General features: G+C 51.4%; 8 protein-coding genes across 8 annotated transcripts in view; 3 read left to right on the top strand and 5 right to left on the bottom strand.

Annotated features, from left to right (window-relative positions):
• Positions 1–672: 672 nt before the first annotated feature.
• On the bottom strand, positions 673–5,821 carry GUITHDRAFT_116979 (hypothetical protein; the record flags this gene model as incomplete). The annotated part of the gene is made up of 21 exons (XM_005823734.1): positions 673–699; positions 748–801; positions 868–909; positions 956–1,025; positions 1,089–1,112; positions 1,159–1,211; positions 1,265–1,353; positions 1,408–1,531; positions 1,581–1,634; positions 1,874–1,909; positions 1,954–2,014; positions 2,407–2,497; positions 2,536–2,599; positions 2,654–2,806; positions 3,129–3,245; positions 3,615–3,732; positions 3,799–3,981; positions 4,124–4,524; positions 4,763–5,204; positions 5,445–5,593; positions 5,699–5,821. 21 exons carry the CDS (start codon positions 5,819–5,821, stop codon positions 673–675), a joined length of 2,475 nt encoding a protein of 824 aa, XP_005823791.1.
• Positions 5,822–7,046: 1,225 nt separating this feature from the next.
• On the top strand, positions 7,047–7,517 carry GUITHDRAFT_145445 (hypothetical protein; the record flags this gene model as incomplete). The annotated part of the gene is made up of 1 exon (XM_005823735.1): positions 7,047–7,517. One exon carries the CDS (start codon positions 7,047–7,049, stop codon positions 7,515–7,517), a length of 471 nt encoding a protein of 156 aa, XP_005823792.1.
• A 1,113-nt stretch (positions 7,518–8,630) lies between these two features.
• GUITHDRAFT_116981 (hypothetical protein) lies at positions 8,631–8,861 on the bottom strand (the record flags this gene model as incomplete). The annotated part of the gene is made up of 1 exon (XM_005823736.1): positions 8,631–8,861. The coding sequence occupies one exon, from the start codon at positions 8,859–8,861 to the stop codon at positions 8,631–8,633; it is 231 nt and encodes a 76-aa protein (XP_005823793.1).
• Positions 8,862–13,411: 4,550 nt separating this feature from the next.
• Positions 13,412–14,054, bottom strand: GUITHDRAFT_155121 (hypothetical protein; the record flags this gene model as incomplete). The annotated part of the gene is made up of 1 exon (XM_005823737.1): positions 13,412–14,054. The coding sequence occupies one exon, from the start codon at positions 14,052–14,054 to the stop codon at positions 13,521–13,523; it is 534 nt and encodes a 177-aa protein (XP_005823794.1). The 3' UTR covers positions 13,412–13,520.
• A 164-nt stretch (positions 14,055–14,218) lies between these two features.
• Positions 14,219–17,652, bottom strand: GUITHDRAFT_145446 (hypothetical protein; the record flags this gene model as incomplete). Its single annotated transcript, XM_005823738.1, has 6 exons — positions 14,219–14,236; positions 14,265–14,333; positions 14,355–16,316; positions 16,566–16,610; positions 16,660–16,773; positions 16,867–17,652. 6 exons carry the CDS (start codon positions 17,650–17,652, stop codon positions 14,219–14,221), a joined length of 2,994 nt encoding a protein of 997 aa, XP_005823795.1.
• Positions 17,653–22,339: 4,687 nt separating this feature from the next.
• Positions 22,340–23,020, top strand: GUITHDRAFT_78661 (hypothetical protein; the record flags this gene model as incomplete). The annotated part of the gene is made up of 1 exon (XM_005823739.1): positions 22,340–23,020. The coding sequence occupies one exon, from the start codon at positions 22,340–22,342 to the stop codon at positions 23,018–23,020; it is 681 nt and encodes a 226-aa protein (XP_005823796.1).
• A 222-nt stretch (positions 23,021–23,242) lies between these two features.
• GUITHDRAFT_78648 (hypothetical protein) lies at positions 23,243–24,475 on the top strand (the record flags this gene model as incomplete). The annotated part of the gene is made up of 5 exons (XM_005823740.1): positions 23,243–23,410; positions 23,604–23,690; positions 23,742–23,798; positions 24,006–24,062; positions 24,335–24,475. Coding segments are annotated over 5 exons (510 nt in total), but the record flags the coding sequence as incomplete, so codon positions are not given.
• Positions 24,476–24,972: 497 nt separating this feature from the next.
• GUITHDRAFT_116984 (hypothetical protein) overlaps positions 24,973–25,810 on the bottom strand; it is a gene marked incomplete at both ends in the record, with an annotated part of 7,552 nt that continues 6,714 nt past the window's right edge. Inside the window, 4 exons of the mRNA XM_005823741.1 lie at positions 24,973–25,038; positions 25,215–25,304; positions 25,523–25,584; positions 25,689–25,728. Of these exons, the coding sequence (XP_005823798.1) occupies positions 24,973–25,038; positions 25,215–25,304; positions 25,523–25,584; positions 25,689–25,728 (258 nt within the window). The remainder of the gene's footprint in view (positions 25,039–25,214; positions 25,305–25,522; positions 25,585–25,688; positions 25,729–25,810) is intronic.

A 25,810-nucleotide genomic window follows, 5' to 3' on the forward strand; every position in this document is an offset into this window, starting at 1 on the left:
CGGCGAATCAGTACAGGGCCGTAACTTAGTAGTGAACGCCAATACCTGTCCCACGGTGACAGGGTGGTGGGTGGGTCCTGTCATTCAGACCTTTTTTTGTAAAAAAAAATCTGGTCGGGTTGCTGTAGCACCCCAAGAATGGGCACGAAAACGTGGGGTGGTGAGAGATAACGCGGCTCAGTGAGGGGTAAAGATAAGGAATGACCGGTAAAAACTCACCAGCCGTGCTAAAATAGACAAGGTACAAGGATCCGAGGATGACAGACTGGGCAAAGTTTGATCAGGGGGGGTGGGGTACTCTGTCGGATGATTCCATTTTCGAAATTTGAGGGGATGTGACGAACTGGCCGGGTTTACTTGTACTGCTACAATTAGAAACTGATTTTTTAACTTAACTTTGAGTAAAGAGCGGTACTGTGCTGAGGGTCCGATCTCAACCGTGATCCGGGACCTCCCAAAATGGCTGCGAGGGCGGGGGGCCTTGCGGCAGTTCCCGGAACTACCGTTCATCGGCGATGAACGGTTCAGTACGGCCCCGCCCGCCCGCCCGCCCCCGGGCCCCGCCCCCGGGCCGCTACCGGACTGGCATTCAATCGGAGTAAAGAGTCCCGGCACTGCGGCACCACTCAGACTCCGGGCCCGGCAGCACTGAGCCTCCGAGTCAGATTAACTTCAGAGATACCCTGAGTGCTTTCCCAGCTATGCAGAAGCAAAAGTCATCCTCAACGAGGGCAGTTAACGCCTGACCTGGGGAACAGTGTTCTTTGCGGGGTACCGGAAGGTGCTCACAACTGCTGACACCTGCCAGCACAGCAGGTAGTAAGCGAGGGATGCCCAGGAGCAGGCGAGTCGGAAGGGACGGCAGACCATCTTTCCCAGGTTTTCGTAGGATTCTAACAAGGTAGCATCCTGACGTGCTGTGAGCAAGAGAGGAGCGGCTGCCTTGCTGGCAGACCTTGCTCCAGGCAAAGCAGTCCCTGGTGATGAGCGACTTCTTGACGTGGCTCTCTAGGATAGTCGACGACCTTGAGAGCAGCGGACGGGGGCGCGTCAGGCTCTTTTACAGCTGCTGCTCCTCCCCTTCTCACCGAGTCTGCAAGGGTGTGGCAATGCTGCGTCGATCAGTCAGCGAGCAAGCCAACAAGGCGCTACTTGCACCTCTTGGCTGTCGACATGGCCGACTTGGGCGTCCTCCCCCGATCTAATGCGTCCTGAGCAAACCAGAAGGGGATCTCAGAGGAGGAGCAAGGATGCTTGCGCTGACCTCCTTCCTGATCTGCGAGGACAAGACAGCCGTCGGTAGACTACCCTTCCTTCCTAACGGTATCCTGGATGACGACTGGCGATCGATCCCTGTACGGCGTGTCAAGCTTGTCAAGCAAGTTGCGCACTCAGTATCGTCGCTACCTTGGCTGATCCCTCCAGTGCCCGTCATCAAGTACCTCGACTGCCCACGACTGCCCTTGCGGTCGTGAAGAGCCTCGTGCTCGGAGGACGAGACTTGATGCTGCAGCCTGTAGATCCTCGCAGACTTGGGAGGGTGAGCGGGAAAGTCTCGGCAGGGAGCTCAGCGTCCTTACCTTCATCTGCTGCCCCACCCCCATCGACCAGTTTGCAACGAGGATGCCAGGTTCCTGCTCGTTCAATCAGCCCTTGGACACAAGATGCTGCGTTTGTGAGGAAGGATTTTGTGCTCCATGGTTGATGTAGGGATTGCAGGAGTTGACATCCCTGTCAGAACAGCCTGACAGCTCACTTGCTGTCTAGTTCACTCCCCAAGGCCTCACGTCATGTGTTCCAAGTGTATCACACGATCCGCGGCATCAGCTACACTTGCTATGCTAGCAAAGCGAGGGAGGGAGGGCACAGATACCTTGGAGTATCTCAGCAAGAAGGTTCCAGGGGGAGCCTGTTGTAGTTTGAGCAACGAGGGAGGAGACAACTGTTTCTCACCTCCTGCACTAGGAGGCGGACACTGTCCATGGACTGGTCGAAGTAGAACCAGTCGGCAATCCTGCCAATCGTGTGAGAGAAGGAGGAGGGAGGGGAGGAGAGAGGCAGTGATCGTTCGCACTTGAGTTGCTTCTCCTGGCCGTCGCGCATCTGGAGAGGACGGGACACCCATTGGCAAGAATAAGTTCACAAGGAGTAGAGCAAGAGGAAGGAAGAGATTGGAAGTCGGAGATGACAGGCAATGGGGAAGGGAAGGACGGGAAACAAGGAGACGGATGGAGGAGGAGATTGGGAGGTAGAGGGGAAGTGAGGGAGGAAACGAAAGTCAGTGTTGTGGGAGGCAATATCATGGAGCACAAGAGAGCAGAGGACGGGAAGAACATAGAGGAGCGATGAGACAAAGGACACAAGCACAAAGTTTGCTATCAGCAGTCTCTTCAACAGCTCTCTTACATAAGACTTGACTTCTTGAACAAGAGACTTTGCGGCCGCCTGTCCTCAGCCTTCATCTTCCTAACACCTCCACCCATCTCCTTCGCCTTACCTTGATCGCTACCTTGAGCGGGTGATGCGGTTTCGGACCGAGGTCAGCTGAGCTGAGCTCGTACATGCGATCCCTCAGGCGATCCCTCAAGCTCTCTTCCTCCTGGATCGTGGTTGACATGTCAGCCTCTTCCTCCTTCTCTCTCCATCCTCTCACCTTCATCCTGGCACGCACGTTCGACAGCTCCGCTTGCAGCAACGCCACGTCCTCGAGCTTTTCTCTGGAGATGGCGAGCTCCAGCTTCTCCTCCACCATTACTTGACTTCTGTTCAAAGTCTCCGACGCGTCCTCGCTCTCCGCAAATCTTTTCTGCTCAGACGTTTCCGTCAGCAAAGAGAAACTAATTTCCCCTTCCTCCTCCAACCCCTGCTGTTCGATTGGATTGTAAGCTGACTTGAAACAGCACCAGCTCCTCGCCTCCTCTCTCTTTTCTCGTTTTCGTCTCCATCTCTGCGATTATTCCACATCTTCCGCTCTGATCCTTTTCCTTGTGTTCTTCCCTGTCCTTGATCCGTTCTCATCTTCTGCCCTCTATTCCTCCTGCTCCTGCTCCTGCTCCTGCTCCTGCTCCTGCTCCTGCTCCTGCTCCTGCTCCTGCTCCTGCTCCTGCTCCCTCTTGATCCTTGTTCACCTTCATCCACGCCTGCAACCCCTTGGGGGTTGATCGCCATAGTCGCACGGCTCCAATGAGGACCAAGACGAGGGAGCGGAACTTGCCTGCTGGGCTCATGCTCGTCGACCCCTCGTGCTGAAAACGAGAAGTAAAGGGAATGCGACGGGTAAGGAGGGGGAAACAGTATCAAGATGGAGAAGAGCGAGGAGGAGGAGGAGGAGGAGGAGGAGGATTGTGTGTGTGTGAGAGAGAGAGAGAGAGTTTGGGGCGGGGGAGGTGGAGGTGGAGGAGGTAGAGGTGGAGGAGGTGGAGGTGGTAGAGGTGGTGGAGGTGGTTTGGGTGGAGGAGGTGGTGAGGTGGCGGAGGTGGCGGAGGTGGTGGAGGTGGTGGAGGTGGTGATGAAGGAGGAGAATGAGAGGATTCTGTGAGGAAGGAGCTGAAGCAACAAGGGAAAAAAAGTGGGAAGGGTCACAAACAGGAGGGGGAGGAAGGGGAGAGGAATACCTTTGCCCTGATAGGGAAGAGGTTTCGAGCCCGGAGGTTGAGCTCGAATGATAGCTTGAGGAGGAGAGAGGCATTCCTCCCTGTCTCAACATACATGTGCGGGAGAATTCCTTTGCGTCTGAGAATCGTTTTTTATCATCCTCGGGGCACCTGATACAAGATTATCATCTTGTCGGCCATTCACAACTTTTTGGATTCATTCAATTGCCCGTCCCCATCCCTGTCCTCGTCCTCGTCCTCGTCCTCGTCCTCATCCTCGTCCTCGTCCTCGTCCTCGTCCTTGTGTCTGTCCTCGTTCTCGTCCCCTTCCTCGTTCTCGTCCCCTTCCTCGTCCCCTTCCTCGTCCTCGTCCTCGTCCTCCCCCAACCTTCCAACATCTCCCCACTCTTAATCATCATCACAGTCATCGTCTTCATCCTCCCCATCTTTTCTCTACCCCAGCAAAAGGCTCAAGGCCATTCCCTCACGACAGCAGCATCGTCTACCGCCAACAAGGATCCTTCACTCACCAGTAGTCGATGATCACTTGCAGCTGCCTGCAGTCTATGAACTCTTGCGTCGCCTCCACAGCATCATCCAGCATCCTCCTCCTATGCTCTACCTCATCCACAAACTGCCGCCATGCTCGCTCCCCATCCGCATCCTTGTCCCCCTTCCTCCTCTCCATACCCGACCCGCTCTCCTCAAACGCCCTGAGCTTGTCTCTGAGATCTCCGATAGCCTCAGCATGGCAGCAGGGGTCTGCCCCGAACGTGAACTTCCCTCCATGATGGTAGTCGCAGCATCCGGATCCCAGCAGGTAGGGCAGGACGAGCATTTCTTCCCTGCTCAGCTTAAAGTATCGGATGATCTCTTCCGCCACGAGTTGTATGGGAGCTTGAGTGACCGCGTCTTTGCATGCGAGTACTTCCTGTTGGGAGATGAAATCAGGAAAACAGAGAGAGGGAAGTTGGAGAAGGGGCAGACGAATTTGATAGGGGAGGTGAGGGAAGGAAATTTGGGTATCCTCTCCATCTCGTCTCCGTGCCTCCTCCTCTTCCTCCTCCTCCTCCTTGTTCACTTCCTATTTCACCCAACCTCATCGCATCCTCCCTCTACTTGGAGGCAGGAAGCAACATTCGAGCACAGAGCAAGTTTCATCATCTTACCTCTATCCTGCTCGGGTGTACACATGGCACGCTCCTTTTCTCCATGACCGTCACGCTAGCCAGCACTTTTGGAACCACCTGCCTGTACCAGAAATCTCTTGCCGCAGGAGAGATTATCTTCCTCTTTACTCCAAAGTTTGGCTCCTTCATCAGCCTCTGGTAGATGTCTAGTCCCGCGATCAGCCGTATCCTCCTGCTGTGCTGGTGTAGCTTCCGGCAGCGGGAGAAAACCCTCCAGCAGTGCCAGACTTGCTTGCCCATCCTCCTCCTCCCACCAACGTGAATCCATTCCACCACATCGGAGCTCAGAGCTCGCACTTGCTGTAACGCGTTGCCCATGTCGGAGAACATCTCTTCCCACCGTTGGGAGGCGAAGGATTGCGTATGCTTCGCTTCGCCATCCTCCACCCCATCCTCTTCCTCCTGCTCCTCGTCTTCGCTCCTGCCACCAGGAGATCAAAGGCGTGTAGACATGTTCAGTTAGAATGACAGGAGGCTGAGGTTTTGGTATGAATACAACAGACAAGGACTATTCTGATCGGGGTGCCAGCATGCACAAGCATGTTAGCAGGTATCACAGTAAACAAAACAACAGTGAAACCGTACACAGCGAACTTTGTGACATAGAGAAAGTTTCTTGTTTGATCACGAGATATGCAGCTGTGCAGTGGAAACTTGTTACCAGTAATCATCATCGAGAGGATTCTTCTCCTTGCGCTTCTTGGCATGCTCTTCCACGTAGTCTCTGTACCAATCCTGATCTTCCGACAGCATGGACACTGTCAGATTCGCGATCTCAACCTCTTGCAGCATCCATGTGAGGCTGTGAAGCTGTGCCGGCGATCAGCACATAAAGGAGAACAGCAAAGAAACAAGATCAACACCAGACGACACAAGAATCCGTAAACACAGAACGGCAGCGACATCCAACCGTACCTTGATGTCTTGCTCAATACATTCATCGACCTCATTCAGCAGCTCATCCTTTGCCGTCAGAAACCTTTCCTTCCACCACTTCAACCCTGTCTGACCCACCCAGTCCTTTTCGAGCCAGCTCATAGAACCAGTTATCCACTTGCTTCTTCCTTCTCACGAGCTTGCGGGCTTGCTAGTGTGCAAGATACGGCGAAGACCTCAACTCAATCTTCCGGCTCTATCTGCTCTGTTTCATAGTTTGACATGCCAACTATGACATCTCGTAACTAACTCCCTTCTCTTTCTCTTCCTTCACCATGGCGCGGTTCTGAGGTAACAAGCACTGCCAGACCGCCAGTGCGGCACTGGGCCCCCGCCGGCGGCCGGGCCGGGCGGCCGGGCGAGGCCCGGCAGCGGCCAGCTCACTGACGCGTTCAGGGTCCGACGGCGACGGTGGGCCAGCCTCGCCTTCTTCTTTACTCAAAGTTAAGTTAAAGATCAGTACGAGGCATCACTTTGAGCTGTGATGCTAGTATAGGCCGAAGTTTTACTCAAAGTTAACTTAATTTATGTGGTACAGTTGACTTCCGACTGAGGCGTACCGGGCAGTACAAAGTGATGGGAGAAGCTGTTTTTGGAACAGGGGATTGGAAGAAGGGAGGGGTGGTATCATTCAGGGGCAATATGCCCCTGTCAACCAGGGGTAGTGACCCAGTAGAGCGTAAAGGACGATAATATGTGAGGAGCAAACAGGGGTGGTCAATCTTTTGATGGGTGCAAAAGTGAGTAGGGTGGGTAGGTAGATGGGTTGTGGGACCTTTTGCTGGCGGACAGGGGTGGAGGGTGGGGGAGGAGGAACTTGGGAGTAAAGTTGGGTACATGAAGGGTTTTTAGGGGGTAATGGCATAGATGTGGTGGGGGTAAGGGGTGGTGCTAAGGACTCGGTCGGGGTGGTCGGCGAACCGACGGTATTAGAGATTACTGGTGGCCGTCATCAAGTAGGGTGAAGTGGGCAATATCACCCCTACCCCAATTCAAGTACTGCGGATCACCGGTTACCCCGCATTGCGCGAGGGACTCCTTGAGTACTGTTGCTGCAAGTTGCTTGGGTTGTTGGAGCGTCAGTTGTACATCATGATCGATCCCTCAGACTTGTAACCAGAGAAGAAGACGACGAGAAACTTGTCTTGAACTGAACGCAAGTGAAGAAAACGCAGAAGCGCTGAAAACTTGGGAAAGGATTGAAGAAGCAGGCGGATTAGGCGGGAAAGTACGGATCAGACTACAGCGCAAAAGGATCCCACAGCAGTGATCAGCTGCGACAATAACATATCAACAACTGATAGAAAATCATTGCTTTGACACAGCAATGTCAAAACAACGATCGAGGAAAAACAGCATTGATCATTTTGTCCCCGAGAAGGAGATGAAAGCCGCGAGGAGGAAGAGCTGCATCATCACGGTTGAAGACGAGATAATAGATTTTGCAGACATTCCACACCTGTACTCTCACTTCATGGAAAGCGTGACAGTAGAGGACCTAATAGCAAGATCTCCAACAGCCAGAATAGGAGATAACCGAAGGATGCCTTGGGCCTACGAAGAGCGTTCGTCGTTGTCGAGCCCGTTGGAGAAGGCTGAAGCAACTGATTCCATAGATCGGTTCGGAAATTTTGTGATGGAAGGATCCTACCTTTTTGCAGACAATGCAAGGAACAGTTTGGGTAGATCCATCAACTCCCATGGAAACTTCGTTTCGAGCATCGAGTTTTGCTCTGAGTCCTCCAGTGACCTTTCGGTGGATGCCTCGGACTGGGAGGAGACGAAGCAGTCCGATTGATGTAATCTCTCGGAAGTTCTCAACGATCTTTGTAAATTGTTTGTATTGTGTCTTGACTGGTCTTTGAAGGCTGATTGTAAATATTTGTATGTTCGGCATGCTTAATGCAAAGGTGTTGATCAGGTGTTATCGTCTGGATCCTGCCCTGAAAGCCTGTACCTGTATCAGTTTCAGAAAGAGATTGTGTAAAAATAAAATGCTTCTTGACATGAAATCCTGTTGCTTCCTGAAGAAGACTGTAAGATGTAGAACCCATCTCAAAATGATCGGCAACCTTCTCTGCCTGATGTTGGGTTTCCCAATGCAAAGAAGACTGACCTATTTATTTCCTTGATGAAGTGCTGAACTCTGCTCCCAAGTTCACAGCGGCATCAAATATCGAATGGCCATTGCGAAAAAAATACTCATCTGACTTGAAGTATTTAAACCTCGTTGATTTATGCACTGATTTGCGGCTCGGGTATTATATCAGAACGTCAATTCAAGAGAGTTAAGAGTCTTATTCTTTGGGCAATTGATAGGCTGCTTCCAAATTTTTGGAAGTTTGCTTCACACAATCAAACGACATCAATGGGGAATTCCCATGCACGACAGTCAGGTCAAGGAAACGAAGAAGGTGTTTGATATATGGTGTAATGAACAAAAAATGACCTTGTCCTTTGTAATGGACTCTCAACATCAAGAAAAGGCCTGAAAATAACGACCTGGGAAGACAATACAATCGGGTTGTCTTTCATCTCTGTCAAAAGAGATTACTTCGCAATGTCAGAAAATGCAAGGATGATGCGTGCGGTTGTGTGCGTATTGCACAAGCAAGAATGGAGAGTGATACACGATCGTCAATTGTGATCGCATATTGTTCTGCAACTACAGCTACAATAGAAATCATGGGGACAAGAGTTGAAGAGTACAGGAGGATAACACAAGCGTCATCTACCTGCACGTAGGTTGCAACACTAATCCAGGCCCAATGACGTGTGATTTTTTGTATTTAAGAAACCATTGAATGCAATGTACAGACAGAAGTTTAGTTGATGAATGCATGAGTGCGCTCAAAATGCTCAGTAGCGAGGCGAAGGTTATTTACAACATCGAATAAAACTTAAAGATATCCTAGCAAAGCGTTGATAACAGGTCGTTCACCGTCCTAGTTTGCTGCTTCTCCGTGATGGACAGTCTCTTGAAGTCAACTGTCTCAAATTCGTCAACCCACTCAGCAGCTTCCTCCTGGATGTTGAAATCGAGCATCAGGTTCAAGCTCGAAGACACAGGAGAGATGCTTGGAGATTCTCCAAAGAAGAAGTCGAACGCTTCCTTCCTGAGAGGCTCTGCGATCTCAGCCATCCTCTTCCGGCTACCTCGAGCACTTCTGTGAGCTTGGGCGACCTCGTGCTGTGTGGACGTGGAGGAGCAAGCGGCTTCACGTTCTGTTTGCTTATGAGTTGGTGACCCTCATTTATAAAGATTTAAACATAGAATGTTCGATACAGATGCCGAACGTTGAGGTTTAACTCTATTTGATAGCATTGCGATAAAAGAACCCGTCTTTTTATGTTGCAATCTAGGGGTAGTCGTATACGTGTTACACGAACCCGCCAGAGGTCCGGAGGGACATTAGCGAAAAGTATCATGATCGTCTGCTCTTCCTTCGTTGCATCTCGGTAATGACCTCCGGGAACCACCAGCGCTGACCGGAGGTTTTCTGCCCTGAGCTCATAACGGATTGTAAGTCGTTATCATAAGACAAACATTCTGCCCACGTTTGAATCCAATTGAGTCAACGAGGCGGGTTGTTCAAACTCTACGAAAAACTTCGTGCTAGCAGCTCCGCCGGAGTAAACCCGGTGATCTCCTAAAACTACTGAGAGCCTTTCGCCTCGTTCACGTGACGTGTCAGATACCGCAATGCAGCATCTCAGTCCGTACGGCGCGGCATCCAGCGGAGGAGCACCAGTGGCGGCCGGCGGCGCCCGCGGCCCGCCGCGGCCGCGGGACTCCTGGACTGTCCGGCTCGCCGGGCGGCCGGACCCGGGCGGCGGCCCGGCCTGCCACCGCTGGCAGTCACGGAGCCAGCAGTGCCGCGGCGGCCCGGTGCCCCGGCCCGTGGCCGGCGGGGCGGGTTTGGACCGTACCGGAGTCCGTGACGGACGGTGCCACGGCCCGGATCGGACGCCGTGACGGCCCCGGGACGGTGATCGCCGGGATCATGGCTGCGGGCCCGGGGCGCCGTCCAACTTGGCAACTTGGCGCGGCAAGGCCCGGCGCGACCGGCCGCCGGTCAGGGTGTCGGAACGGGCAGTCACTGGCCGGGCACCGGCGCGGCCGCGCGGCGCGGCGGCCGAGCCTGCCGCGCCCTGACTCACTGAGTCAGTGAGGGCCGCGCCGGGCTCAGTACTACTAAGAGTCAATAGTGTGCAGACACCATGTCAAAACCTATGGGCAGGTTTCGGTCAGGCAGGCTATACAGTTCAACTGTTGAACGTTCCAGCACCCCGATTCTTTCAACGGCGGTTGGCACTGCGTCAAGAGCAGCGTTTGTCTATGCCACCGATAGTACAGCGAGTCCGACTTGAAAGTTTAAATGAGTCGGATTCAGTCTGCCACTGTGTATAAGTCTAAACCCTAAACCCTAAACCCTTTTTCATGCAAGGACTATGTATTGTTGAGATCATGGACGAATGGACCTCCATAGAAAATTTTTGCTCAATATCAACACTTCACGATGACTTGAGAAATCTCTCTCAAGTCTAATCGCACCTGTTCTGTTGAATTGTGCCCTATGTGCGCAGTTAGACAACACACCGACAAAAATAGGATGGAATCCTGTCCGCCTTAATGAAAGTTTCCTTTTATCACTAGAACGAAAATGAAGATGGGGTTTCTATGCAGTTGGGTTTAATGTACATAAACATACGTTCGGCCAGGTTCTAGGAATATGTTGGTCCCCAATTTCTTTTCAGCGAATTTTCCTCGGGATGAGAGTCTGAAGTCCATTGCAAATCCTCCACAGCCATGCTAAAATCCAACATTAGATTCGAGCTTGATGAAACTGGAGAGACAGTCGGAGACTTTCCGTAAAAGTTTTCGAACATGTCTTTTTTGCATGGTTGATTCATCATTTGATCTTCAGAAGGGAGACAGTAGAGGTCTTATGGATGTCCTTCTGAATAGCGTTGCGTAGTGTGCCCACTTTAGTTAACCTTCAGAAAGGGGTTAAGATCTAGGTTAAATCCATAGATGATCCTAGCTAAAGATTCCGGTTATCAATTTGTACCACAACCATTGCTTTTTTTGAACTGTCAACCACTTGTTCCATCGATGCATTCATGCGGTTGCCATGCTATGCAGAAAGAATGCAGATCTGATGCGTATGCGAAGGTTGCGTTGCACTCATATGAGATTGTAGCTTCAGGGATATTGCATGAGCGGCTCATGCAATATCCCTGATGCTGTCAATGCAGGAAATCAACGACATGAAACGTACAGTATGAAATCTTTTATTGCATGAACTTCCTAAATTCAAGCTCAAGCTCACGATATTTGTGTCCCCTTCAGGATTAATGTCTCCAATCCTTGGTGACTACAAATGAACTCACTGGAATCTGCATAGCTTGACACATGCACAGGAAGCGGTGACGTTAGCCCGTTGGAATATCCTCTTTACCTCTGCCTGTTCGTGAACATATGCATGTTACTATGAAAAGATGCTGTATGTTAATCATATGTACCGTTGAACATTACATTTGGATTCGTTATCATTGTCCTCGTTGAATACACAACAGGAAAGCTTTCAGCAACACAATCTTGCTGTCTCAGAGATGTTCAACAGCGAGCAACAAGAGCTGATAAAGAGTGAGGGTGAGCTCATGTGTGCAGGCTGGCATGAGTCTATGCTGACAGGATGATAGTTGATGTTATGTTGTCAGTCAGATGGAGAGGCAGAGGTACACGAGAAGGAAGTCGGACGAGGCTGCGCACGCCATGTGTACGCTGTGTGGAACGCCCTGCCAGGGCGCCGCTCGTCGGCTTTTACCGAGAAGTCGAACCGTTGTGATTTAGCTATTCAAACGCTATTCAGGCCCTGAATAGTGACATAGGAAACTATTCAGAGCCTGAATAGTGTCTGAATTCAGAGCCAAGTTAAGTAAAACTTTAGTACCTACGCTACGCAATTCAGCGCTTCCATAAGACCTCTAGTGACAGCAAGCGGTGTCGAGTATGACTGTCAGCCTGCAAGGCAAAGCACAGACAAACTCCTGTCCTTTCCTCTTGCGACTTGCTGATTGAAACCCCTTAGTCGTTCAACCTTTCCCCCACAGTCACGCGACAACAGACCAACGTACTACTGTACGTGGCTACGTTAATTTAACCTTACCTGCTGACCATATACGTCACACGCACTCAAAACGACGCGATCTTGAGAACTGATTGACTGTCATGGCACTACAGTCATGTCCGAAACAAACATCTACCCCCTACTTTGACCTTAGTCTCACCCCTTGTGATACTGATGCTGACCACAACGTTCTGCGGAGAGGCCTATCAGGTGTAGGGGTGGCAAGGTACGTTTTCGGTACAAGAGAAGCAGATTTCAGGTGTCAAGGGGGGTGGGGGTACGATACATCCTTTTGATCATGCCTCACAAGAAAGATGGCGGGACATTGCTGAAACGATGGGGTCTGGGTGAATTCGGGTGGGGTCCTTTATAGCAAAAAAACTCTATCCAGATGGGTACGTAGTCAAAAGGGTGGGTACCTTCAAGGGGTAACACATACGGCTGTCAGATAGGAGCAAAGCTTAACGGCAAATCCTTTTAAAATTTATTTTAACTTCTCAAAAACAGTTTTACACAATTAGTATATATAAGATGAGTCCCTTTTTAATCCACACCCGTGCCGCCCCCCGCACCCTCATCGAATCCCTCCACGCTTGTTGTGGCATCAGCACCGCCAGGGCTGTTGAGCAGGAAGAAGCAGCCAACTGTTTCAGCTGTGGCTGATTTCCTCTGTCCTGCACAAGGAAGACTTGTGGACCGGAGCCAGCACGAGTGGAGATCGTGACCGTCTCTGAAACACTGCGATCTTTGACAAGCGGGACAACCAGCTGTGGTGAAACAATGATGTCACAAGATCCACTGGACAAGGAGGCCTTTGATGCTTTTTTTGGGAAATCTCCCTCTGTCTCTCCGGTTTCCTCACATAAAAACCTGATGTTAGATTTCAACATTGGAAACTACCCAGCAGAGTGGATTGATGATTTTGAGGCGATGGATTGGCTAAAGAATTGCGATCTTGAAAGGGCAACATCGAATTCATCGGACTGTACAGATGTAGAAATGGAGGATGCGTGTAGGTTTGATTCAGTAGTTTCCAGGACAGATTCTTTTTGAGGTGGTATTCTTTTTAATAAGTTTAACAGCATGAATTAAAGCGTGAAGATAAAAGCTATTACCCCTCTTGCATACAAAATATTCTGATCAGTCATATTATGGAATTGATTACTTAAAACTATAAAAACCGTGTATACTGCACACATTTCTATGGTCGTCATGTTTCATCTCTTGCAAGATGGTCAACAGACTCTGGTAAACTTATATAAACTGCTAGTTTCCACTTGAAATCGGACACGCTTGAGAACCTGCCTGCCTAGTTCTATGTTTCTGTGCCATGGCGGATAGGAAAGTCAGGCTCGCCGATCTTCTGTGGGCAGGCCGGGGCCTACTACAGCGACCCGCCCGTGGCTCTGGGCACCGAAGTTGAATGATGATTGCTCAAGTTTTTTCTTTGAGCTCGGACTCGCAGCCTGAGTGTGAGGAAAGTTACTGCGGCGCTGAGACTTGAGACTTGGCCGGGCAGTGGAAGACCGTGACTGTGTGGTTCTTCAAGATCCTGACTCGCCGGACGGTTTTTAACAACTTGGCAAGTTAGAGATGAAACGCGAGGAACGGATCGAAACTATGTTCTACCTTCAACACTTCCGAAGGCCCAGGACCTGAAAACACCTTCACTCCGCTCGCGTGTTTCGATACGCCACGTATCGCTGGTGCCCATTGCTGTGCATGGCCCAGCTCTTGTAGTCCTTGAGCGACAGCTGCAGCTCGCACACGTGAAAGTTGACCCCCAGCCGATGAGTCTCCTCGTTGTCAAGACGGACGTTGAGACACACGTCTCGGTATGCTCCTGACTGCTGCGACGTGAAGTCCGGATCGAACCGATTCTTAACTCGCAGGATGACGAGCTCCTGGTCCTCGCAGATCCCTTTTAAGCATCTCACGATCTCTTCCAGGCTCTCGAACACCATTGATTGCCGCACCACGTCGAGCAGCCTCCACACTTTCCCCTTGTATGACCTGTGCAGCTTCTCAATCGACCGATCGAAGCCCTTGAGCCTTGCCCAGCCGTGTAGAGCCGCCGTCTCCTGCCCCTCATACCTCACCCACCTGATCTCACTCTCATCCCCCGCCTTCTCCTGCACAAGCCCTCCCCACCGCTTCAGCAGCTCCTTCACCTTGCGCAGGAAGGGAAGCTCGAGCAGCATCGCCTGATTGTAGAGCTGATCGAGACAAGTTATCCTCGCCGCGTCATATCCCATGGGTCGTTGCAAAGATGAGATACCATGCCCGGGCTCCCCCCTTTGCAACTGGCATATGGCACCCTTGCTCCAAGCCTCAGATCCGGAAGCGACAATCTGCTTCAACTTCTTCACTTGCCCCATGGTCCCTTGGTCTGCCGTCAGCGCTCGCCACACCTCGTTATAATACTTCACGTCGTCTTCTATCCCCAGCCATGCTCGATGGATTGCTCGTCTTCGCATCAACTGCACAGCCATCCAGCTCACCAACAACACCAATCCGGTTATAGGAAACTGAAAGTTCCCTCCCCCCAAAGTAATGAAGTAAAATGAAATAGAAGCAACCACGGTTATGCAAGCGTTGAAGAGAACTGTCGGCAAAAATTTCTCCTCCCAAAATACCAAAGACAGTCCTGTGGTCGAAGATCCCCAGCCTAGCAAGAAGAACAACAAGGCGACCCCCGCAGAATCTCCATGCACAGCACTGCTGATCGCGGCAGCGATCCCTAGAACACCAGTCCCCCAGAAGGCGAAGGAGAAGCACACAACTCCCATGCGAGGCCTCCCAAGAATGCTCACGATGGGGCCAGAGAAGCACCCGAGGACCACGGGGAAGAGGAAGAAGACGGTGCCAGCAGCCATGTACAGAGGGGTGACAAGGCTGATGACGTTTTCAGCTCCTCGTTGCAGGTCAGTGGGATAAGTCTCATCCCAACGGGGGATGCAGGCGGCATTGTAACGGTCCCAATCACATTTGGTACCGGACTTGAGGGTCCAGCTTGTGTTTGCCAGCTGCCAGGGGCTCCCCGATGCGGAGGTGACATCCAGCCGGAAACGGACAGGGTCTCGTCCCTCGGTTCCGGAGCGACTGTCCGTGATGAAGTAGAATGCGTTGGCTGATTCGAGACTCGGGAAAGAAAAGTAGAAGATATCCCCGTCCTCCACTCCTTGGACCGCTGAGGAGGTCTTACACCCGTTCAACATCCATCCCAGCTGAAGAGAATAGTTCCCTCCTGCTGAAACTGAGTCCTGCCTTCGTTGCAGAACTATCATCCTTGCCGATCTGACTTGAAACACTTGCTTGCGCATGTACGTTTGCCATAATCCTCCTTCCCCGAAACCGCGGACTGCATAGAAGATACCCCATATAATCAGCAGCGCCTTGAACCAGGTCTTCTGCATCGCTAGCGTGCAAGGGATGGAAGTGAAGAGCACGCTGGATGCTGATGACTTCTTCACTGCATGCTGCAGCTCCTGGAGTCTTTTTCCAAGGGTATCCCCAGCAAACAGGCATCTCTGTCTCAACAAGTCCTTGTGTCTCTCTTCGTCCGTCAAGGTGTGAGCAGCAGATCGGAAGAGTGAGTTCAGGGACCCGGCCTCCCTTCCCGTCTCCGCAAGCGTTTCAACCAGGACCCTCGAGAGTTTATGGATCTTGTGATGCTTCAGTCTCCGGATCCAAGCGGAACAATCAAGCCTCGACCAAAACAACAAGCATCTGATGGATATGTTCACCTGATGCATTCTCCGGTACCCCTTCAAGTCTTTCAACATGCTCGTGGTGGCGGCAGATTGCAGACAAGTCAGGACTAGACGGATTTCACACACAAATGCACAAATGCCGTAGAACCTTGTTTGCTCTGTGATCAACCGTGCCTTGAGACACACATCCCTGACGTGTCCCAAGTTTTTGACCTTGTCCCTCCCAGCGAGTCTGTTCTTCAGGCTCACAATGACCACTTCTCTGTCTTCCATCAGAGTCTGCAGACAATCTGCGATGTCTTGTATCCTATCGAACATGATACTCTGCCGCACTAGATCCGTATGTCTTGCAACATCTCCATGGTATTTGCGAAGAATCTTTTCGCAGCTAGCTTCAAAGCTCTTCATAGGGGTCTCTTCAAAACGAGCTGTAGACCCGTGAGCGGTCTGCAGTCTTTCAACGAGGACCAACAACTTGTCGACTAACAGTTTCTGCATCGTCACTCCCTGAGCGTTCAGTTGGTCAAAGTTCGTGATTTCCTTGGTTTCAGCAAGCGATACACTTGCAAAGGAGGTGAAGGCCTCGGATGCTGCAAACTTGGAGGGAGTGCGAAATCTTCTCGACGAAGCAAATGTTTCGAGGGCTCGAATCCTATCCATGTCTGTCCTTGAATCCTCCTCGGTTACTGGATTGTATGCCATACGAAATTGCCGCAACTTCGCCGTCTTGCGTGCTTTTCTGTGACAAGCCTGTGCAACTTCCTCCAGCAGCATCAAGCTTGATTCCTCTCCCTCGGATAGAAAGTCCTCCCAGACCTTGTCGAGCTTGGCCTGGTGCATCATGGCAGACTTGCGGGAGGAAGCCCTGTGAGATTCACGGACTGCTATTAGGAAAAGAAAGAAGAACAACTCCACAGCTCTGATGTATGCCCCGTCTGATTTCAATGCAGCTTCGACCACGAGGAGGAGTAATGATGATGCCGCCCCGAGCTCCAACACCAAGCACTCGTGGAAGACGAGGGGACAAGGAAACAGGAACAGTATCTGCAGCAAACAAAGTCAGGTGAGCAGGAGGAGCGCGGCTGAGCAGTACCGTGAGGCTCTCGATCAGCACAACGTAGTCTGCCTTCAAGTTGCAGCTGCTCACCCTCACGATGAACTGAGAGATGCCAACGACGGCAGCAAGGAAGTATCCCAAGCACACGCTCTGCGCACAATCTCATCACTCGTACATCATTGCTATCTTTGGTAACGCTCTTGCCTGCACTGACGACTTACACTTGCCCCAACTTGCGCATACAACAGCAAGCAAGAGCCCGAGCCCTTTCAACAATCGCTCAACGATGCTCGCGAAGGCAGGCCACCGGCATGTGATAGCGTTCCAATCGATCTGATACAGTTGTTTTGGCTGCCACGGAGGAAAACCCCTCGAGAAATCTTCCATGGGCACGTCTTCACCCACTGAGACAGTCGCGACGCGAGCTAAGGACAGCATGGACGGCATCACGTACACTCTCCAGTGCTCGCCATCACTAGACGACTCAAGCGTGAATTCAACGGGGAGGAGGCCACTACTTATGTTAGGGGTGATCAAGTAGAAGCCGTTGAAAGAGAGTAGCGAATCTGATCTCAGGGTCAAGGACGCTTTTGCCCCCCGTTGTACATAAAAGTGCTCCTGGTCGTTTGAGACTCCTGGCATCGGAATCATGCAATTGCCTTTCAGTACCCCAAAGGATTGTATCCCAGGAGAAGTTATTGCAGGCCCTGCCAGTCCATTCTGAAGCTTTCTTGCTGTGAAGCGAAAGTAGCGAGCGGGCCCTTCCGCTTCTTGGATGCTCCCAAACGACCATAGCGCAGATTCAAAGGGAGGTGCGAAGAATAGCAGGAAAGCAACCAGGACCAGAGCCACTCGGAATATCCTCGCGGAAAGAAACCAAGTGAAGGGGTGAGGTGAGCACAGAACTTCGAACAGTTTCTGCGAGGCGATCTTTGTCCACGCGGCTTCAAGAGAATCCTGCAGTCGGTGACCCTTCCCCTGGCTGCTGGCAACAAGATAGTCGAGCCATACCTGAGGAAACTCGGCCATGGAGAGTGGTTCAGAGGAGATGCATTTACAGGTGTTGCCTCCCTCCCTTCACAAGGCCACCACCACCATCGTCGCTGCTATAGCATTGGGACAGCTTCACGCAATCAGGTGGTTAGGTTCCCGCGTCTAGCTAGTGCAAGGTAAGAGATTATCTAATGGACTTCATATGTTATCTTGTCATAGTATAGAGCTTATATTGATGAATGAAAACATTTTTTTCAGGAAGGAAAATTATTGTAATCCAAACGGTTACGGATGATTGTTTTGTAACGACTGAGGCGATCTTTGAATTCTGTGTTGAAATTTCAAAATAAATGATTGATATTCGAGATTTCCAGGTCTTATGTAACTTTATTTTATATTTTACTCTTGACCTCGACCGCATCGGTTCAAATAAAATGTTTTTTACTGATGACCGAGCCGACCTTTTGCGGCGGGAAATCATCAGCAGCTAGGGTTCAGGGTTCAACATTTCATAATAAACACCTTAGTATTTCGAGTCGATCGTATTACCCGCCCTCCCTTCCGGTCTGATCGTAGTAACAGTTTTATAGATTGTAGGGGTTTTAGCGGAAGTTAAAAAAAATAATAATAATAACCATCACTGCGGCGACCATGATATGATGGACCGGCTCCTGTGCCGCCGCGGTACTATATGAGCCGTACTATGATTCCGGGGCCGAACTCAGTAATGGCACGGCCGACCGGGACTCGCCGGACTCGGAGGCTCGGAGGCCGCGCTGTCGGGACCGTACGGTACTCACTGAGTCACTCGGAACGCCGCGGGGGCCGCGCCGAAGTTCGAGTCCCGGAGGCCGGAGTCAAAACTCAGTCAGCGGCAAGCTAGTCTGAATCGACAGCGCGGCGCGGCGGCCGGACTCCCCGGCCCGGAGTCCCGGATCATGGCCGCCCGCGGCGTTCCAACTGAGTTCACTGTCGGCCACCGTCGGGCCGGGGGGGGCGGGTGACTGGTGACCCACCGTCCGAGCGATACCGTGACCGTACGGTACGGTAGTACGGTCGGTGCGGCCGCACGGTCCGGCCGCCTCGGCCGCGGCGGCGCTCAGGCCTGAGCGTCACAGTAGTATGATGGCCCCCGCCGGGCCGCCATCACGGTCCGATCACCGTCCGACTCGCCGACGGTCAGTGCCCGGCCGGGCCGCGGAGGCTCATCGGAGGCCCACATCAGTACCCGGTGGCTATCATCGCCCGGCCGGGATACCCGGGCCCGGTCGGACGGACCATACCATTCTGGGGTCTTTTGTGGAAGTTGTAGTCTGGAGGGTGGTGGGTGCGGAAATGGGGGTCATACGACGATTTTCAGCTATACCTGAAATCTGATTAGTAATATTTCAGGTTCATGTCCAAATCCTGTTTATTAATGGCTTTTTAAATTTTGAAGCCGGGGCACACGCCTTCCCCCCCCTTCCACGCTTCTCCCTGAGCTTCCCCTCCTCCCTCGGGCCTTGCCTGCCCTTGCAAGTTGTACTCTTCGCTCTCCATTCTTCAGCTCCCTCAGTCACAACGCTTCTGGATCTCTCTGCTCTCCTCCGAAATTGATTTCCTCCTGAGTTTCATGCCTTACACACGCTCACGGCCTGTGCAAGGTTGAGTTACAGATAACTGCAACATGGCGCATCTTGACAAGGAAGCTCTTCGTACCGTGCCATACAAGACCGTTGTCAAGCCCTACATGGCACTTTGCCAGTAGATCTACCGGGAGAAGGTTTGTTTCGTCGTTTGATGGAAACTAGGAGCGACGAATGCAACAGTGATCGACAGCCTTGGAATTTTCTTGCTGCAATGGGTTAAAATGCTGATATGAATAGTCTCAGGCTTATTTTCGGACAGTGACAAAGAACAGAAAGCATGGAAATATTCGATGATTCAAAGCTCCAACACCTTCGATGGTTGTGACATTTTGAAGTCGAGGGTTTCACTATGCATGACAGTGAGCATTGTTCAATTCAACATTATAATGATAAAAAGAGCAATATGAATCCATGGAATGTTCACAAAGTTGACGCTGTGATTGAGAGCAATCTCATACACGTAAACATTTTTTTTCCTGTCAGCGTACCGTGATTAACATGCGCACTTCAATATGTCTTACTTTCTAGGTTTGCTTCGCGAAGTCCATTGCAGCCAGTGCGCGCAATCTTGAGCCTTCACCGATGGTTAATTTTGTTGAGAGCTTTCACTTTTTGTGATGTTAGCATACAATCATACCTTCCTTCAGGATTCTTTCATCGTTTCATTAAGGTTTCTTTCATTGCAATCATGTTCAACCGTAAGCTTAGAGTCCTAATGATGCGTTCCATACATAAAGGAGACATGCACAGAAATGAACCAACAAATGTTTGTGTGAATTTCTTGTAAGGTCAACCGCATCATGTATGCATGCTTCTCTATTGTGAAAACCTCTTGTGATTTGCTCAAGTTGTCATTGACAAGCAAAACCAGTGATGTTTAGCATTAGCATTTACAACGCTAACATGCATCACTATTTGGAAATTGTAAGATGACATGTTTCTTTCCATGATGTGCACGCATGCATACACTCAGGTGTAGACATGAGAAATGACAGTTGATGTATTCAATTCAATCCAGTGCTGCAAGCGCATGGTGCAGGATGTAGAACAACACAAGCACAAGCCCACTTCAAGGTGGTATATTTCAGTAAGAATGAACGAGATGAAACATCGCAAAGCATTTGCAAGTCTTCATTAGCACTTTGGCGAGAACATGGCGTATCCATGTGAAACTTGAAGTGTCGCCCAACACGACGTCGGCATTAAGTTCACGCGGGGCAGGAAGAGCCTGGACTTCGGAAGAAAGCGATAGTCCGATGATGCAAGTTGTAGGGCTATCTTACCTAAAGGCCGCTCTGTGGGAAACTGATTTGAACAAGGATTTTGAACAAGGATGCGAAAAGCCAGCTCTGCTGTGTATCCAAGAAGTGATCAATCTGTCGAACTATCCACAGAATCATGATGGTTTTGAATCGCTCTATCGTCATCGAGTCCAAAGCATATGTTCTATCAAGCAATGCAGCAAGTTGCATCACGCCTTTGCAACGTAATTTTGTATCCACCACACGCTGAATGGTTTTATCACCAGAGTGAGGGATATCGGCTGTCCGTAAATCGAGGCATGCATGCCAGATGGCAACAATTTCATAGTTCTGCTTTCAATCATGTTAGACTACATCAAGATTCGAAGTCTCTAAGCTTGCATAATCGTATCTAGCGCGTTGGTAAGGTGCCTTCCCCATCGCCTCTTGCCCTGGCCTGTGGTGTCGCCCTGTGGAGTAGAGGAATAAGACCACCTCTACCTTATTTTTTCCAGCGATTTCATCTGGATTGGGGGTAGGGGGTAGTGATTCAGGTCAAATAACAATGATTCGAAATTTGGGCTCAGAACCCCCTTCATGGATTTTAAGATGTGGGGTGGGGTAATTTTTGACCACTCGTTACTTCAAATTGAATCGTAACGGTAACCCAAGAGGAGTCTTTTCGACTTACCCAGTGCTAGCTCAAGTTCGAGGTGACCCGGGAATTCTACAAGTACCGGCCCCCCACCGACCGCAAACCAGCTTAATACCCCGCAAAAACCGTGAGGGGTCGGTATCCACCCCTCCCCTGAGAAACGAAATGCAAATATCGTCGATTTGTTAAGAAACGACTTCCACAAAAGACCCGGGCCAGAATGTACGCCGGGTGTGTAGTAGTGCAACCGTTGAAGTGACTTAAGGGTGGCAATCATTGAATGGCACCCGGACCGAGGCTTTCGAGTTTCAATGTGACTCAAAGTTATTGAACAGTGGCCCGCCGGACTCCGGGCCGGGCTGCCGGCGCTGGGCGGCCGCCCGGCCGGGCCCGGCGCCCGGCGGCCCGGCCCGGCGGGGCTGAGAGTTAAAGATCGGTACTACGGTACGACTCCCGGCCCGTTGAATCAAGCCCTCGGCGAGTCACGGCGGCTCATCAGAGGGCCGCGGCCCGGCCCGCCGGGCCCCCGTTCAACGCCGGGCCCGGAAGTTACTACTGCCACGGTACGGTCACGGTGGTGACTCGCCCGGGGCCGGGTGGAATGTACCGGGTCTGAGTGGCACTGTCACTGCCAGACGCCGCCCTCCGGCCGGGAGCCCGGGCCTGGTGGCCGCAGAGTCACGGGCCGATCCGATCGCACCCGGCGGGCGGATCACCGTGCCCGGTCAGACTCTCCGATCGGGCCCGTGGCTTGCGTGACTCAGTCCGGGCCGGGCCGGACTCTCAACCGGACGGCCGAGCAGAACGTTAGACAAGTTGAAACGGCACTGGAACCAGCGTCAGTGAAGGTGGCGGCCGCGATGGGGGTGAAGTGAGCGGGGAGGAAGTAAGAGCAGGAGAAGGACAAGACACTTCACAAGCAGCATCAAAGACATACGAGAGAGCTCCTGCTCTTGTGCTGCCTTCGATCTTGACCCGCCATGCCTCGTCTCCATGGCGCCAACGAGGCTATGATCCTTGTGCTGGTGGTGGGACTGCTTCGATACACCCAGGGGTTCCAAGCTGGAGATGCATTCTCAAGAGTGAGCCCGTTGAGATATCGCAGGTGTGAACAGTCAGTCTGCAGACAAGGAGGATTCCTGCTCCGCAGCAAGAGAACCAACCGCGCGGTTCGCTGCGTTAGCCTGAAGGACTCCGCAATGACGCAAGAGGAGAAGTCGACCTCCCCTCAAGACATACAGACAGTCGTCATTTGCGGGCCATCCGGGGTAGGGAAGGGAACAATTATCAACAGACTGAAGGAGGAGCTGGCTGGGAAGATCGGCTTCTGTGTCAGCCATACCACCAGGCAGCCTCGATCGGGAGAGGTTGATGGGAGGGAGTACTGGTTCACCAACCAAGAGGAGATGAGGAACCGAGTGGAGCGAGGAGAGTTCCTGGAAGTCAACGAAGTCCATGGGGAGCTGTATGGCACAAGCCGAGCGGCGCTGCTGGACGTCATGTCCAGGGGTCTGCTGCCGGTGCTGGACGTGGACGTGAAGGGAGCGAGGGATCTGAGGAGCAGTGGGATCAAAGGGCTGTACGTGTTTCTCGCTCCTCCTTCCCTCGACCAGCTCGAGAATCGGCTGAGGCTGAGGAAGACAGAGACAGAGGCGAGCATAGAGAGGAGGGTGTCGGCAGCGTCTAGCGAGATAGAAGCGAGCAAAGAAGCAGGGCTGTTCGACGAAGTAGTAGTCAATGACGTGCTGGATAATGCGTTTGAGGTGGTGAAGAGCAAGATCACGCCTTTCCTGCAAGATGCAAGACCGAAAAAGGTGAGGTTTCCTGGTTGCAATCTGTTGACTCTGTTGAGAGATGGAGGTGATGGTAGTAGATGTTGATCAGGAACAAGCATGGTGACTCGATGCATTGCCGTCGACCTGATTGAAGCACTAATGAGATTGTTCGATGCTATGCTGATGATGAGCAAGATGATGATGAGAATGTACATGAGAGTATGATTGATGAGTGATGATGGCAAAGTTGGTGGAAGTAGCTGATTTCTTGCTTGCTTGTTTGGTTGCTGCCACTTACTATGTTCATGCTTAAAGGTTGACTCGCTCCCGCGAGTCATCTTCATCCTGGGAGGTCCTGGTAGCGGCAAGGGAACTCAAAGCGAAAAGCTTGTCAAGAGATTCGGAGCCACCCACCTCTCAGCTGGGGACCTGCTAAGGGCAGAGCAGGCCACCGACTCCAGCGATTCCCAGCTGATCAAGAGCTATATAGCAGAGGTAGGGGATGTTCAGTTTTCTGCTCCTCCCCCGCCATCAGAGCCTCCTGCTCCTCTTCCTTCCTCCTCCTCCCTCGTCGTCATCGAGTGCCTTGCTTCACCCTTGTTGGACCAGTACTCTCCTGTTCCTTCCCTACTTGTTCCTGCTTGCAAGCTCGTTGAATTATTTGAGCTCTCCCTGACTTGCTCCCAAGGGTAAGATCGTTCCGGTCGAAATCACCTGCCGCCTCCTCAACCGTGCGATGCAAGAGGTCGCGGCAAAGTCACCCGATCGTTCCCAGGTCAAAAAAAATACAACCAAAAAAGAATCACAAGAATTTACAACTGCTCAGGTCTTTCTCATCGATGGATTTCCGCGCAACATTGAGAACTTGAGGGGATGGGAAGAAGTGAGTTGAGGAGGGGATGAACTGATAGAAAGAGGGAGGAATGGAAAGTTGGCGGGAGGGAGCGAGGGAGCGAGGGAGCAAGGCAAGGAAGGGAAGTGGAAGGGAGGGAGCGAAAGAGGGAACAAGGCAAGGAGGGGAGGAGGAAGGGAGGAACAGAAGATCATGTTGGTTTTTGCAATCAATCGGTAAGTGTAATTCTTCTCCAAGGTTGTTGGAGAGAAAGCTGTCATATCGCTGGTTCTTTTCTTCGATTGCCCAGAAGAGGTGAGGAGACGAGGAGAGGAGAGGATACTGGATAGGAACGTTCCTTTGAATGGGAATGGTTTTATGCTGTGTTGTTTGTCGGAACTTTCGATTTATGGGTCAGGTTGGATATTGATTCTGAATCTTTGTTATGTTATTGTTGATGGTATGATCCGAGCTTAAAGAAGGCGAGGAATGAGTTACTACGCATGAGCTCATAATATTTTCTTGGCGATTCGTTTCCTTGTGGGATGTGAAACTTTCTTTGTTGATGCAAATTTGGCAACAAACAGGTCATGCAACAACGACTGCTTGAGAGAGGGAAAACATCTGGAAGAGCAGACGACAACATTGTCTCCATCAAGAAGAGATTCGTAACCTTCAAGGAAGAGACGATCCCGGTGGTGCAACAGCTTGAGGTTGGACGATTTTGATGATGGGGATGGAGATGGATGTAATGATGATGGGGATGATGAGAATGCCGCTGATGCTGATTATGATGACAAGACGGCAATGATAGTAGAGGGGATCAGAACAGTAGTGATTGTGATTATTGCATGAGAATCTGTTGGAGAAGTTGACGAGCTGTATAACATTTGTATCTTGAGACTCACAAGATGTTTGCAGAATCGAGGTCTTGTCAAGAAGGTGAAAGCTGATCAGGTAGCAGTTGTCGTGATACATCGCGGAAGATGATGGTGATTGTTTGCAGGAAATCGAGCAAGTGTTTCATGATGTGGAAAAAGTTTGCATTGCAAGTGTAGACGCCTTCCAATGACATGAGACACTGGGATCCGGAAGCAAAATAAAAGGTGTTGGAACAAAATTACAATTTGATACAAGAAGAATAAAGAATAAAGAACCCTCTCATCAACTAATAAACATCTCATCTCATCTCATCTCATCTCATCTCATCTCATCTCATCTCATCTCATCTCGTGTCTGCCTTTTCTTGTTCTTCGACTTCTTGAAACCTTGCGATCCTCTTCTTCACCTCCTGCAATTCAAACGTCACGCAAATCCCCTTCAAACTTCCATCCTCTACATCCCCCACCTTCCCCCCTCCCCTCCTTTCCTTCAGATCCTCTGCTCTCCTCCCCCATCACTCTCTCCTCTGTCCTCCTCCGCCTCAACTCCCTCCCCTCTCCCTCTTCTCCTCTTCTTTCTCCTCACCTTCATTGTAGCTTTGAAGTTGCTAGCAGGCGCTAAGAACTTGTCGCTCATCTTGCTGATTCCAAGCTGAGAGTGAATGAAATTGAGGCCCTGAGCCTACAGTCAGCTCCTCCTCTCCTCCTTCTTCCCTCCTCCTCCTCCTCCTCCTCCTCCTCCTCCTCCTCCTCCCCTCTTGCTCCCGCCCCCCTGCTCCCCCCTCCTCATCCCATTTTTCTCCTCCTGCTCCGTTTCTTTATCTCCGTCGTCCTCCGTGTGTTGTTCCTCACGCTCTTCCTCACTTCCTTTCTTGTCCTCGCATCTATTCTCACCTCAGAGATCATCTTCAAAGCACTCGATGCCTTCGAGCCGACGCAGAGGAGGGCAAGGAAACCTGAGAACCAGTGAGGAGGAGAAGGATGGGAGGAGGAGGAGGAGGATGGGGGGAGGAGGAGGAGGAGGAGGAGGAGGAGGAGGAGGAGGAGGTAACTGACTTACCAGCAGCAAACGAGTCCACAAGCATGAAGGCAGTTCCAACCTGTTCCTTCAGTGTTAGCAGCTTCCTCGCCCCCTCCCCCTCTCCCGCCTTCTCTGCCTTACTTTCTCCTCGAGGTCGAAGG

This window comes from Guillardia theta, assembly GCF_000315625.1.
Source record: "Guillardia theta CCMP2712 unplaced genomic scaffold GUITHscaffold_103, whole genome shotgun sequence".
Lineage (NCBI taxonomy): Eukaryota > Cryptophyceae > Pyrenomonadales > Geminigeraceae > Guillardia > Guillardia theta.